The following is a 13358-nucleotide window of genomic DNA, read 5'->3' as shown; positions in this document are numbered from 1 at the left end:
GAACCGTTTGTGTTCAAGAAATTAATATATCTTCTCCATTGTAAGGGTCAGGGCTTGTTCTTTTCCTTTTAAACTGCTTTAATTTTCCACATGGTTTTCTGAGAATTTGATTATTTTGGGTTCTGGCCACGGTCATCAGCACCAACTGCTGGGAAATCTGTTCTGTCACCCCTTACCCGAATCTCCCAAAAAACTTTTCCAGCAGACGCACTTTTTGGATTTACAAAAAGTGTAACATGTGACTGCAGCAAAGAGCCAACCCTTTGGTCTACCCTCATTTTAAAGAAATGTACCATTGATTGTGAAGTTACTGCAAAGGACTGTAGACACATGGATTGTCTCATTGCTCACCTATGATGATCCTCAGCAGAGCTGAAGTGATTGTCTGACTGGAAATGTTTTTACTGCATGTTCTTTTGGAGGTTGCTATGGGAAAAGAGAAAACATATTCAGTTAGACTGGGGCTGTTCCCAAAGTTCAAGTGATGCTTTAGGAGAAGCAGAGCATGAAAGGAAGAAGAGAGTCACGGGATGTTTTGATGGTTAAAGCACAAATATGCAACAAGACTATTCACTAGCAAAAGCTGCCAGTCACCTTTTAAAGAAGACAATTTGGAACAGGGAACCTATTGGGTCTCTCTTGGGAATGAGCAACTAAGTATCCTGTGGTACAAAGCCTCTTGGTGCAGGTACTGTATAGCCTCGTCCAAACCCAAATATTCATACCTCGGTTGGATGTGGAACATTCTTCTAGTAAGCTCTTATTTTCTTTGATGTCTCAGTCGCAAAGTTCAGTGGAAAATTAGCTCAAACCTTGGGCTTGGGGATGGAGCGGCAGAAGATGCTGTCTCAGCAGCACTGCAATGAGAAAATTAGTGTCTAAAAATGTTGAAGAAAGGTTATTTTTAGAAAAAGAATGGAAAAATCCCTCTGCAAATTCACTTCCCCTGGGAAAATCTTAACCACTGAAAATGCAGCTTGCAAGGACATTACATTTTTAATTCTTCATATTATTTTAATAGCTTGCTTTAAAGATGAGGACATGTTTTAGTGAAGTACTTACTACTTCCTTTGGGAAGTATTTATTTTCTTTGTTAGTTCTAGCATCAGGACGTGATGGAGGTGACATGGGACTTGCTGTGGGAGGCCTTAGCAAGGCATGGATTCCTAAATCCCTGGTTAGGTGCTGAAGTCAAAACTCAATGCTGCCAGCTGCTGGAACTGCCTTCTCAGCTTTAATATTCTTAAGGTACCTCCATTTCTGGTCATGGCCATAATTCTGTTAGGCTTGATGGGGGTCTGAAGGGAGACTTGAATTTCAGTCCCTGCTCCACTGAATATTTACTGTAAGTATAAAATAAAGCAAGGATTAGGAAGGAATCACTTCTCTCAGGGGACTGCCTCGTGACTAATCTGTGGGGTACACCTGATCCAGAGAATATGTCATTATTTAATGTAAGTGGAGCCGGTTCAGTAGGCGAGAATGAGCATCAAGCAGGGAGTTTTAAGTGCTCTTTTGGGAAAAAGGGAATTGCAATCCCTTAGGCAGAAGAGTGAGTCGAGCCCAGACCTATATTCTGGGCAAAAGCTGTATCTATTAGAGGCAGCTTTAGCTTTTGGGAAGACGTAAGAGAAGTGGCACTGCTTTGACAGCATCTGTGTTCTTGTGAGGGTCTTTGGTGAAAGGGCTGGGCACTGTACACTGAACGTAACAGAGAAGGAGTAATGCCACCCCCTTCCCACGCACATGACAAAAATCAATCTGAACTTAGTTGCTGTTGTAGCCTAGTTTGGTTTTTTTTCATAGCTACAATACTTCTGACTAGTAGCATCTTCCCTGGATTATAAATGGCACCCACCAGAAAGCAATGATCTGAAGCATCTGTAAATGTTTCTTAGTATTTCACAACATCGCTTTTAAAGGGCAAATAACATTTGGGAAAGTGGGAAGTTGCATCTGCACTTACCAGTGGTTTTGTCTATTTATTTATTTTCTTAAATTTATTACAGTTGTCCCTGTAAATCACCTGAGATCAGGTAGGAACTGTGTATGTGCTAATTAAAAGACATGCCTTGTGCCATCAGCCTTATTGTCTATATAGCCAAGACAAAGTGCAGCAAGAGGAAAAGGTGCACGTAGTTCATGAGCTACTGCTCAGTGGCAGGAGCAGAATTCACATCCATGCCTGGCCTCCCTGAGACAAGTGCTCTTGAGAGATCAAAGGTGTGTAGCAGAGTGCAGGGATTAATTTTGTTTTGAAACCCCCCCAACACCTACTCTGTGTCACTCGCATGCAGTGAGGGGAGTAAATTGGTTGCTAAGTTAGAAGGGGGCCTGAGGGATAGACTCTCCAGATCGTGCGTTGGCTGCTTTGCTGAGCTGCTTATACCGCCCACAGTGCATTACTCTGCTGAGACTTGGTTGTTTTTTACTGAGGAGTGGAAGGAAGCTTGAGCCTGTAGACTCCAAATTATACCAGTGGCTTTGAGTCAGCCCCAGATGTGTGTGATTTAGTCGCTTTTGGCTGCCTAGTTCACTAAAAATGATCAGTTAGTTATTAGTATTCTTCCATTTGTCTGTCTGGTGTTGATGGCACTCACCACCCAGTTTGCTTAGTGCTTGCTTTGCTCCTCGGAGAATCAGGTAACAAAGCAGCACACAGCACTCCTGAGTGCCATGGTCAGAGGAATGCCATTCCTGAGGTGCAGGCAGGAATGGAAGCCTGAGCGCTGGTCGGTCAGAGCAGACAATGTGTGTGTTGGAAGCACTGCCCAACTTGAATGACAGCGTTCTCATTCACAGTCAGAATTGCTGCGTGTGCTTTCCCAGCAGCTCCCAGCTTCCAGCTTGGAGGTGAGTGAACATGAGTTGAAACAAGAATGGAAACTGAAGCTAAATTTAACTTTTCACACCACTGTTGTGAGATGTTAGAGGTTTGGATTTATTTATTTTTATATCAAGTGCAAAGGATGTTGCTGGAAAGGGCCAGTGAAGAGTTTAAGAAACGAGAGAAATTTCAGTTAAAAGGCCTATTAGGGTAATAATTTTGGCAACTTGTTTGAAGGACTTTCTTTTTTAGACAGTGTTTCCTCCAGTTATAATCTTACCTTATGGGTGTGAATTGAGTTCTTACTTCAGCAAAAATCATGACTGAAAAGGGGATCTCAGAAGTCTCAGAAAGGATTAGTGCTCCGTATATAACCAAGAAAATTGAGTTGTGAATTAGGGGTCCCTTCACAGACGTAATAAAGTTTTCTTTCTGTAGCTGTCAGTGTAGTCGTTCTGCATCGGTGTAAGATCTCAACAGTGTGCTCACGGCAATAGCAGAAAAGGGCAGAGATTAAATAAGGGGAAGGGAGCAATCTCAATTGACTAGAGCCGTTTCAAACCAATTGCAAGTACAATAAAACTATAAGGCTCAACCCTGCTCTTGGAAAAACGTTCCCAGTAACTTAGTAACAGTGCAATGATTTTTATATGATGTTGGTAATGAAAATATGGCTCAGAGCTGCTGAAACCCACACTTGTACACTGGGACGTCAACACAGCTATGGTAATTATCCAACTCTGAAAACATCCTCTACTGATGGATTAGTGCACACTTAGATCTCAGCTGGTGTAAACCACTGGCTAACAAACAGTCCGTCTGACCGAGCAAGATAGAAAATACCAAATCCTGCACTGAAGTGAATGGAGAACAAGAGCAACCAAACAAAGCCAACTGAAGAAATTTGGGGTGGAAGACTCTGGTGGGTAAGTTTTACTTCTCTGGAATTAGAATGAAACTGTAAGAACAGGAAACAGGAAGAAAAATACTCTTTTTCAATGGGAGATTTAAAAGGTGAGTGCATGTTTCATGGAGAGCTGGATTAGCAATTAATGAATAATGTTAATGCTGTTCTTACAAGAAGTGTATCAGGAAAATTTTCTAAGGATTTTCAAAGGATTCATCCCTGCCCCCCGACAGCAGGATTCACACAGAAGTGCTCAGGTGAGTGGGACTGTGTATAACTTGTCATGGCCAGCAGCGTATGGGCAGCCTCTGCAGGTCTGGGTGTGCAGTGCCTATCCCTTAGCAATAAACAACCATACAAAGCTGAAAGAAATCAAAAGGAATGGCAAAGAGTGGTTCTTGGTGAGAGATGATGCTTCAGGAGTCTCTGCAGCCTGGCTGAGGAGATTGTTAGTGGTGGGGCAGAGTGAGAAACAACCCTAACTGTAGACTGAATTGCTAGATAGTCCATGTACAGCTTAGTAATATCCCAAAGGCTATTCCACGTACACTGGATATAAAGACTTCATCAGACTTGAGATATTTTTGTGTTTTCCAGAAGTTGTCTAAGTCATAACAGGTACATACTTAAAAATAATACATTGGCAAAAGGAAAGAATAGAAAGAAGGAAAGAAATCTTTGTACTGGTTCTGCTCTGTTCCTAATTAATTCCAGGGCTGATCATTCAGTGTGTGTAGATGCAGAGAGATTGAAAGCTCACCAAACTGAATGCCATTAGAGTGCAGGAGAGTACCAATGTCTGAGCTTTTCAAAGTGTATGTGAGAAGCAGGCTGTTAGGTTGCTTCTAATTTCAACAGCCAGAGCACGAGGAGGGGCACTCAGGAGAAATGTGGAGGGTCCTTCATAATGCAGTGGCCATTCTGTTTTCTACCACGTTAGGGCATAAGGGCAAAGACAGTTTTTGGCAAAGTTTATGAAGTCCTGGTGGGGCTGGACCTCAATATTTGCAGAGTGAGACCTGCCCCTGCCACAGAGTGTTGCTTCTTCCTGTCAGCAGTGCCAGAGACAATAGAAGGTTCAAGAGATGGTAGCGACTTTTAAGGTTGCACAGTTTAAGTCATATGCAGTATTCCTTCTCCAAAACCAACATGTACTTCATTGTGCTTTATATCTTAGTGTACTAGAACTAATCTACTAAAATATTCATGTAGCAAAGAAAAATGGGAATTAAAAAAAATAAAGTATGTGCAGCGTGTCGGAATTAACGTGCTGAGTGGAACAGTAACTTCTGTATTGCTGAGATTTTTAACCTTGCCACCTTAATGGTGCTCTGATGCAGCATTTTACATTTAGTGTTTTTCTTTTTTAAAGTTCAGAGATAAAATGAAATAAGGATGGGAGTGGGAGGAGGAAGGAGAAGGGAGAAAAAAGAGCACCAGGGCAGAGTCCTTTGCTTTGTGAGTCAAGCTCATAAACACCTTGAACGAGTAATTTCGTACAGAGGATGAAATTCAGAGCATGCAAGCATAGGAAGCTGTGCAATAATTAGGCAAAAGAAAAGAAGACTTAATGAGATTTAAGTGATATATATGCAGAGCTGACCCTTAGATAGTCTTAAGTGAATTTCACATGGCTGCTCTTCTAAATGAATGTGCATGAAACATTAGTGCATTTGCATGGAAAAATCCCACGTGTCTGTAGTTTGTTTTCACTGTTAGCTATGCCTTTCTGCTGCACATGTGCTGACCCCTGCGCTTCATGGTGCTTAACAGTCTTTATTGATACATGATGTTAAAAAATCTGTAAGGTATTTGTTATGTTAAAAGCTCCTGAAAATCCAAACTGCAAGAGTGCTTTTCAAAACACTGAAATTGAGTAACTCACTCTCTTCTGCCCCCAGCTACAAATTACAGATGAAGCTTTTTATGCTCTGACTCAAAAAGAAATAATGAAAACTTATTTTTGGCAACAAACCAGCTGGGGAAAATTATATTCCAAACTGCAAATTTACTGCAAATTGAGAGTGTGAGTACAAAAGAGAAAAAGAAAAAAGGGTGGTCTGTGATGAAGACAGTCTTGCAAGCATAGCTGTGTTGGGCATACTTAATCGCCTCCTGTATTAGGTTAGAGAGGACATTTAAACCCTTGTGGAACCTGAATGTACCTGAATCCATCTTCCAGGTGTTGGTGTATCTTCCCCTCAGTGTGTCCCAAGCCTTGCACAGATGCAGTTTCCCGAAGGCCCGAGGGCTCTGTAGTATTACACAGGTTTTTCTGCACAAAGGTGATTGCAGAAGGTGGTCTGCTGGCAGCTCCTAGTGGAGCACAGCTTGTGTTAGAGCTGAGGTGATGAACTTTAATCTTAACAGAGGAAAAAAAATACCAAAACGTCCTTGATTCGTAAAAATAAATTTGTTTCAGTTGTTTTAAAATTGTATCTTTTAAAATACATTTTTAAGTTAAATTGGAGAGCTGAAGCTTTAAGGCATTCCTTCATTTTCTGGCTGAACAAACCCTTTGCAGAATGACACTGAATTGTGCAGAAATATTCATGGCCAAGGACATAAAGATACAAATCAATACAGGAATAAGAAAAGAAAAGAAAAAAAAAAGATTCCAGATTCTTCCCTGTCCCAGATTTCCTTTTAAACCTGAAGCCTGTGCAGTTCTTCGCATAGACTTTTAATCAAGGCTATAATGATGTGTGTGCTCAGGTCACTGAAATGAAGATGATGTCTCGAAGTTTAATTAAAAGATTTCTTCCTAGGATTGTGTTGTACAAAATTCTCATTTGTTTTATGTTGTTCTAATTACAAGTGTTCTCTTGTGCAGCTCTGTGCACTTCTGTCTTGAACCTGGACTTTTCATCTGTATGAGGGGGTAAAAGGCAGTAGTTGGATATTAATCTCCCTAAAACAACCTTCTCTCTTGCATAGGTTTGCAGCTAGATAGAAATGTGCTGATTTCTGACAAAAATACGGCTTTAATGATCATGGACTGACTTTTGGATTCTCATTAGCCCTGTTCCCTCACTGCCCTCTTGGCTTCTTTATGTGTATTGTACCATAGACTGAATTCACTGAAATATTTTAAACACATTGAATTGTAAGTGCTACAACAGGAGTAAAGTGTTTGTAAGTAAGTGATGTGATAAGTACGGATTAGATCTGCCTTGTTGGTTCAAGGATGTTTCAGATGGGGACAGGTCCCTTCTTTGTGCTTTTTGTCTTGTACCACCACATTTGTACTCAGCTGCCCAGGAGGAAGAGTTTGTCCTTTGAGAGCCTTCACTGATAACCTGGTGCCTGGGTGTGCAAAGGTTTGACTTCTGTTCATCCCTGACAGGCAAAATTTCACTGGGTGCCTGGTTAGTAGTGTCTTGACAGAAGAATGTTTTGCCCTGTGGGATTTGTGGTGGGTTTTGAATGATTACATAGCGGTTGGATGTCATGAATGCTTTTGGGTTGCCCAGTGCTGGGAAAATGTGAGGGATGACTTAATAACTCCAGTAGTGGTCACCTAGCCCTGCTCTGTTTTACACTGCCTTTATTGGGTCAAATTGATGTGAAAACGAGCTGTGAAGGTGTTTATTGTTTTAATCAAAAAGCCAGATGGATTAGGCTGAGAACAGGAGGATTGCTGTCTCTGATTAAAGCTATGGGCTGGGGGTCCATCCAACCCTGTATCCCCACTGTAAAGGACAGGCAGAGTGATTCTTTGATCACATACTCCCATCTCTCAGCACACAAAGGATTAGGGACTTCCTGCACAAGCAGCTGCATCTGAATTGTCACATTTAACAATCCACAACAGAACTACCTTCTGAGAATTTATAGGATCCTTTTTAGATGTCCACAGTATCCTGTGGCAAGGACTTCCACCGGGTAATCCGCTTGTCTTGTTTTTCTGTGATTACACTAGAAACACTCTGTACAGCTATTACTACAATACCCTTGAAGTCAATGTTACAGGGTTTATGCAGACACAAAGGCACAATTCTTTGGAGCAATTCAGTGTGCATGAAGCAGAGATGGTGCTCTGAGGGCTTCCTAAGGAGAAGACAATAGTGTGGGATAAGCAATAATCTTTGTGAGTTTCATCTTATCAGTTGTGCCTGTCTGCCTTGGAAGCAGCTGAGTGATACTCGGTTGCAGAGAGATTAGCAACGTTTATGCCGAGCAGAAAACAGATCAAAATATTACCTGTGCCTGTTCTACAGGGTCCTGAGCGCTCTGAGGTTTGGCTGCCCTTAATTCCTGTTGCAGATGAAGGAAATAAGCTCTGTTTAGAAAGTGGATAGTTCTTTGGTGGTTAATGTAGGAGGTAGTGAATACATTGGAGAGACCTGACCGTGATCTTAGAAGTCTAAATGCGATGCCTTTGTTTGCTCTGTGCTTCCCTTTGTTTACACTCTATTTAAAGTTTGGTCCTTGGAATTCAGCTGCTGCAGAGAACTTTCTGTGATGATTCCATTCTCTTGTATACTACAGTTTCTTTTTGTCTCTCACTATAACACATGCTGTACATAACTCATTAAGGCAAACCCAAAAATCCCTCTTACGTTCTCAGTTATATCAGCTTTCCAGTTGTCACACCACCTTTTATGGAGATTCTGCCAAGACCTCCAAGCTGAGCCGAGTGAACGTGTCTCAGCAGGGACCTCCAAGACACACAACCTATTTCAATATTTGGCATACATTTCTCTGAATTGACTCTGAACAAAGCAGGGTGGCAGAAGAGTAATACTGGGGTGTTAGAGGATTTGCATTTGGCAGCAGTACATCATGTTTCTTCTATGTGTGGTGATTAAAAATCCCAAGTCACTCTATAAGAGAAATCCTGTATTGTCTTGACTCAGCTATAGCGCTGAGCAAGCGTATTCTGCATGTACTACGTGGTGGGGTTTGTTTTCCCAGGTGATGCTGTCTTTGTTCTCAGTTTCTGCTCTCTGTTTTTTGACTCTTACACTTGACTCCTCACCAACCAAATACTACTTCACTCTAACTGCAGATATGGCCACAGTAGTTACGTGACCATCTCTCCATCTCTTCCCCTGCACTCTCAGTTACTGACTTTCCACCTGTATTTATCCTATATGATAATGAGGTTCTGTTATCCCCATTTTCATTGATAATGAATGAGTAATTAAGAGACTTGCCCACTGAAAGCATTTTGCTGCCAAGACAGCACTGGTAAACTCCCTGCTGTGTGCGCTGGAGCGCGTTTAACTGTCTCACCACATTTCCTATTTTTGTGTTCTCTTTCAGGCTAACAGCTAAAGCTGTTGCTGTTCTCTTACCAATCTTGGGAAGCTCGTGGATCTTTGGGGTTTTGGCTGTCAATGCCCATGCATTAGTATTTCAGTATATATTTGCTGTTTTCAATTCACTACAAGTAAGTACCTGGTGGAAAAGTTTATGGTTACCAGACTGCTGCAGAGATCCAGTAAGTGGATCATTATTACTGTTTGCACATGCTTGTGTATACTGGATTTTTAGTATGTTCCTTCTTTTGTCTTTTAAGCCCGTGCTGACCACACAGTGCTGGCAATTGTAATTCTTTCCCAAATACTGGTTGCAAAGGGGAAGAATCTTTTTATGTCTCAGGAACAAATAGCACTTACAAGAGTTACAATACTTAAAAGAGTGCAGCAGCGTTCTCCCCATGAACTGACAAGGAAAGTTCCAGTTATCATCCGAAACAAACCCCGTAAATTCAGCTGAACATTCCCCTAAAAGAAAGTAATTTTTTGGGAGGGGAAAGGTATGGAATCTTTTCACTTCCCGTTGGACAAAAAGCCCAAGGATAGCAAAATTCTGTTGTAAAAAGTTTCGCAATGCTAAAACCTTGCTTTTCTAATGTGAAAAATGTTGATCTGGCATTTCCCAAAGAGTACTTCCCTCTGCCTTTATCTTTGCAAGCACAGCTGAAATGTTCTCTTGTCATGAAAACAGAATTCCTTGTTCTTTACAGCCAGGTTTCTCCTTGACACCCCAAAGATTAGGAGATGCTGTTTAATAGGAAAAGGTCCAGACAAGCCTCATGGTAACCTAATGCTGCAGGCGTCTCCAGTTTAATGTAGGGCACGGTTTGGCCCACTCTTTGATATTTGTACATCTCCATCTACTCAATACCTGCTTTATTTAATATTGCAAGAAATATTTTATTGTATGTCAGACTTCACCCTTCTCCTTTTTATCTGTTTTCAGGGTTTTTTCATGTTCCTGTTTCACTGTCTTCTGAATTCAGAGGTATGTAACCAATGGTGTTAACTAATTTGGTGTTCTCAAATTCAAGTAACATGAATATAATAAAAAGACTTTCTCCATTATCATTGCCTGCTATGCCACTGATCAGCTGAGGGCTGCCGAGCAAGGCGTGGGCTATGCTACTAAGGAAGAATGCTTAAAGAGTGGGAGCAGGACTGGCTCTGGCAGTCCCCATTGGGGGCCTCTGGCTTTGTTACATCTGCAGTTCCAGAGAGGAAAATAAATACTATTCTCAGCAAAACATACTTTTGGACATTGCTTATGCAGTCCTTAATGGGAAACCAAACAGAGCAGGACATATTCCAGGTATTTTTCTTGGCAGGTTTTCATAGTGGATCAAGGCATCTTTTTGCATTAAGGCTGTCTCAGAGCAGCTGGGATAAAGCTACGGCAAGGCTGATGTCAACAGGGCTTGTGGAAACCATCTCTGCTGGGCCTGGGGTTTGCATTATCCTCTCCTCCCGTGGCAGATAGCAGAAAATGTGCAGCAATGTCTATTACAACAAAAGTTTCTTATGAACACCATTTCTGGCTCATGGGAGTGCTGCTTGGGGAATACAGCTTGGATTCTCCCGCAGCAATTTCTTCTGAATGCCCTATGGCCTGCTGCTTCTTCCCGTGTAACGGTAGCACTCCAGCTCCTCTGTGGAGATGCTATTATTTATTAGTGTTTGCCAACCTATTCAGTCTTAGGGCATTGATATGATCCTTGCTACAATCAGTTGGGAAGGTCAGGGCTGACTATGGAATTCTTGATCTTTATTGAAATCAACTGACGTTAAGCAGGCACGCTAAAGGTAAGGAGGAAAAAAAAGTTTCTTTAGTCTTTCCCAAGCTCAGCAGGCTTTCCAGTGGCATACATCAAATACAAATGTTAGAATTGCTGCCCTTTTTCCAGGAACCTCATGAGAAATTGAGAATTTGTACCCTCAGAAACCATTTTCTGTCAATTTTTGGTTAACGATTTTATGGTTAAGAAATGTAAAAACTGCACCTGTGAAAACACACAGGATTTTTTTAGAAGAAATCTTCTACTGGGTTTCTTTTTTTTCCGGAAGGTTAGAGCTGCCTTTAAGCACAAAACCAAGGTCTGGTCCCTTACCAGTAGTTCAACGCGCAACATCAATGTGAAACCCTTCAACTCGGACATTGTGAGTATTCCTTGCTTCCTTTTACTTTTGACTTGTACTTGAAAGTTGTTGCCCATTAAATTCTGTTGGAAAGAACAGGACACAAGGCAGCACACGGGTATTTTTAGTACCTAACCTAATGCATGGCATAGACAGGTAGAATCAGTGAGCATTAAGTTGCAGCTACAATGTGTTTTGAAAGCAAAGGACAAAATTTTGCTTTCTGGTAAACTAGCAAATAAAATTAAACAAAGGTTTATGTTCCCACCAGTTGTAATGGACTTTGCATTATGCATTCAAGCAGCATTTTGGCAACTTATTTGTCTGATGATGATGGATTTTTGATAGAGCACTTTCACATTTAAGCCTGAGGAATACACTCTTAAATAAGTCAACACATGAATATGCTTTTCTAGCTCTTCTTAAAGACATTTATTTCTATAAAGAAACAGACTTCTGAAGTGATAGGTATTATTAAGTGATGACTGCCAATCACCTTAGATCCTGGCAGTACCTGTTTGAAAATCCTTTATGGCATATGCTCTCAAGACTGTGACAACACTGTAATGTAAATAAATGTTTTCAAGCTTTTATTTCATCCAAATAAGAGTGGTTTAGCAAAATACGTACATCTGTTTTCAATATTGTTTTGCTCTCCAGATGACTGGGAACAGGCCAGGCACGACCCCCACAAAGCTGAACACCTGGGATAAAAGCACCAATTCAGGCAACCGCATTGATCTATCAGCAGTCTGACAGTAATACCAGCTTCTCAGTGAAAATCAAGCCATACATTCAGGACTTCTGACATGATGTCCACCAGTTTTTCCTCACTGTTGATACCAGTAGAAAACTGCCTTTTTAATCACTGCCTAACAAGTTGGAAATTGCCGTATTGTTTTGTTGAGTAAATAGCCCTCATCTGCTTGCCTTCAAAACTGTAACACCTTCTACCACCTGCCTATTAGCAATAGCTGTAATAATAGCACAGAAATACACTGGATGGTTTTGACAGCAACAATGAAAACACTAGGTATGCAAAAGGGGCTTACTGCTATCTGCATCATTGCAGCTCCCTGAACGGAGGAAAGGCAACATACCTCTGGAAAGATGGATTTTTTTATGCTTCAAAATGAAATGCTTCTCATTGTGATGTAATGGGGCTATTCTGGTCTTGCTGTGCACTCTCTGTTTACATTTATTACCTTACAGAATCCAATTATCAAAGTGGAAGCTTATTCAAAGTACATAGTGTGGTGATTAATTTAAATGCCACAAGGAATCCAGGACATGAGGGAGAAGCCCATTCCAGCTACCCAGCTCCCAGGGTGGGCATGGAATTAGCAAAGCTGATATACACATATTATGTCTCTCTGCACATAAACAGCATTTGTCACATGTAAATCTCCTGTACGTGGCCTACTGGTATTTTAGATATTCCTGTTTACATCATACTTATAAAAGGCAGAAGTGGCTAAGGGTGTCCTAGAGCAGTCCACAGCATTTCTCTCGCTGATCTGTATCTGCTCACATATCGCAGTGCAAAGTATTTGTATTGTTTTGCCTGAAGCTTTTGGATGCAATCAATAGCTGTCCATTAAGTGCATTTCACAAACGTGCTGTAGCTTTTGGAATCAAAACCTGGCACTGTGATTTATCTTTCCTCTGTTCCTGGTCAAATGGAGACACTGAATTCCAACCATAAAAATGTAACACAATGATATACTGTGAAGACAGCTAGACTACAAATAAGTCTATGTATTGTTACCTACAGACATCTTTTAAATAGGTCTCTGCAGAGTCTTTTGTGTTTCTAAACTCTGCTCAGCACTTAATAGCTTCTGCTTGAATACTGCTACGAAGTATCTTTAAGGAGAAAAAAAAACACTGTAATTTTTCTTTTGACCAGTGTTTTGTAGGTTCTCAGAGGTGATGTTTGGAGCACCAACAATGCACCTTTCCACATGGAGCTAAAGCAGACTGTAAGCCCTGGAGGTGGTCAGAGTCCCTAAATATGTGTCTTGCTCTGGGATTTACTCAGCAGCCGGGGGATCCAGAGCAATTTCCAAAGATGAGTCCCCCTTCACGGAGCGGCTTTGTAGCCACGTCTCCTTAGCCCCAGCTCTTCCCTGTTTGCAGTAGCTGTCTCCCTAACAGACTGGTTTGCAGGAATCACCAAGGTAATTGGCTTTCCTACTACTGGGCTATCAGAATAGTACAAAGG

At 41.3% G+C, this 13358-nt stretch overlaps 1 protein-coding gene across 1 annotated transcript in view; it reads left to right on the top strand.

Annotated features, from left to right (window-relative positions):
- Nucleotides 1-11890, top strand: part of GPR133 (G protein-coupled receptor 133) — a 139272-nt gene extending 127382 nt beyond the window's left edge. The window contains exons 22-25 of the mRNA XM_010023467.1: nucleotides 9003-9129; nucleotides 9945-9986; nucleotides 11063-11155; nucleotides 11795-11890. Of these exons, the coding sequence (XP_010021769.1) occupies nucleotides 9003-9129; nucleotides 9945-9986; nucleotides 11063-11155; nucleotides 11795-11890 (358 nt within the window). The remainder of the gene's footprint in view (nucleotides 1-9002; nucleotides 9130-9944; nucleotides 9987-11062; nucleotides 11156-11794) is intronic.
- Nucleotides 11891-13358: the final 1468 nt, after the last annotated feature.

The sequence above is a fragment of the Nestor notabilis genome, unplaced genomic scaffold, assembly GCF_000696875.1.
Source record: "Nestor notabilis isolate BGI_N333 unplaced genomic scaffold, ASM69687v1 scaffold3501, whole genome shotgun sequence".
Lineage (NCBI taxonomy): Eukaryota > Metazoa > Chordata > Aves > Psittaciformes > Psittacidae > Nestor > Nestor notabilis.
The sequence above is the reverse complement of the archived record's forward strand: the minus strand, read 5'-3'. Positions and strand labels throughout refer to the sequence as shown.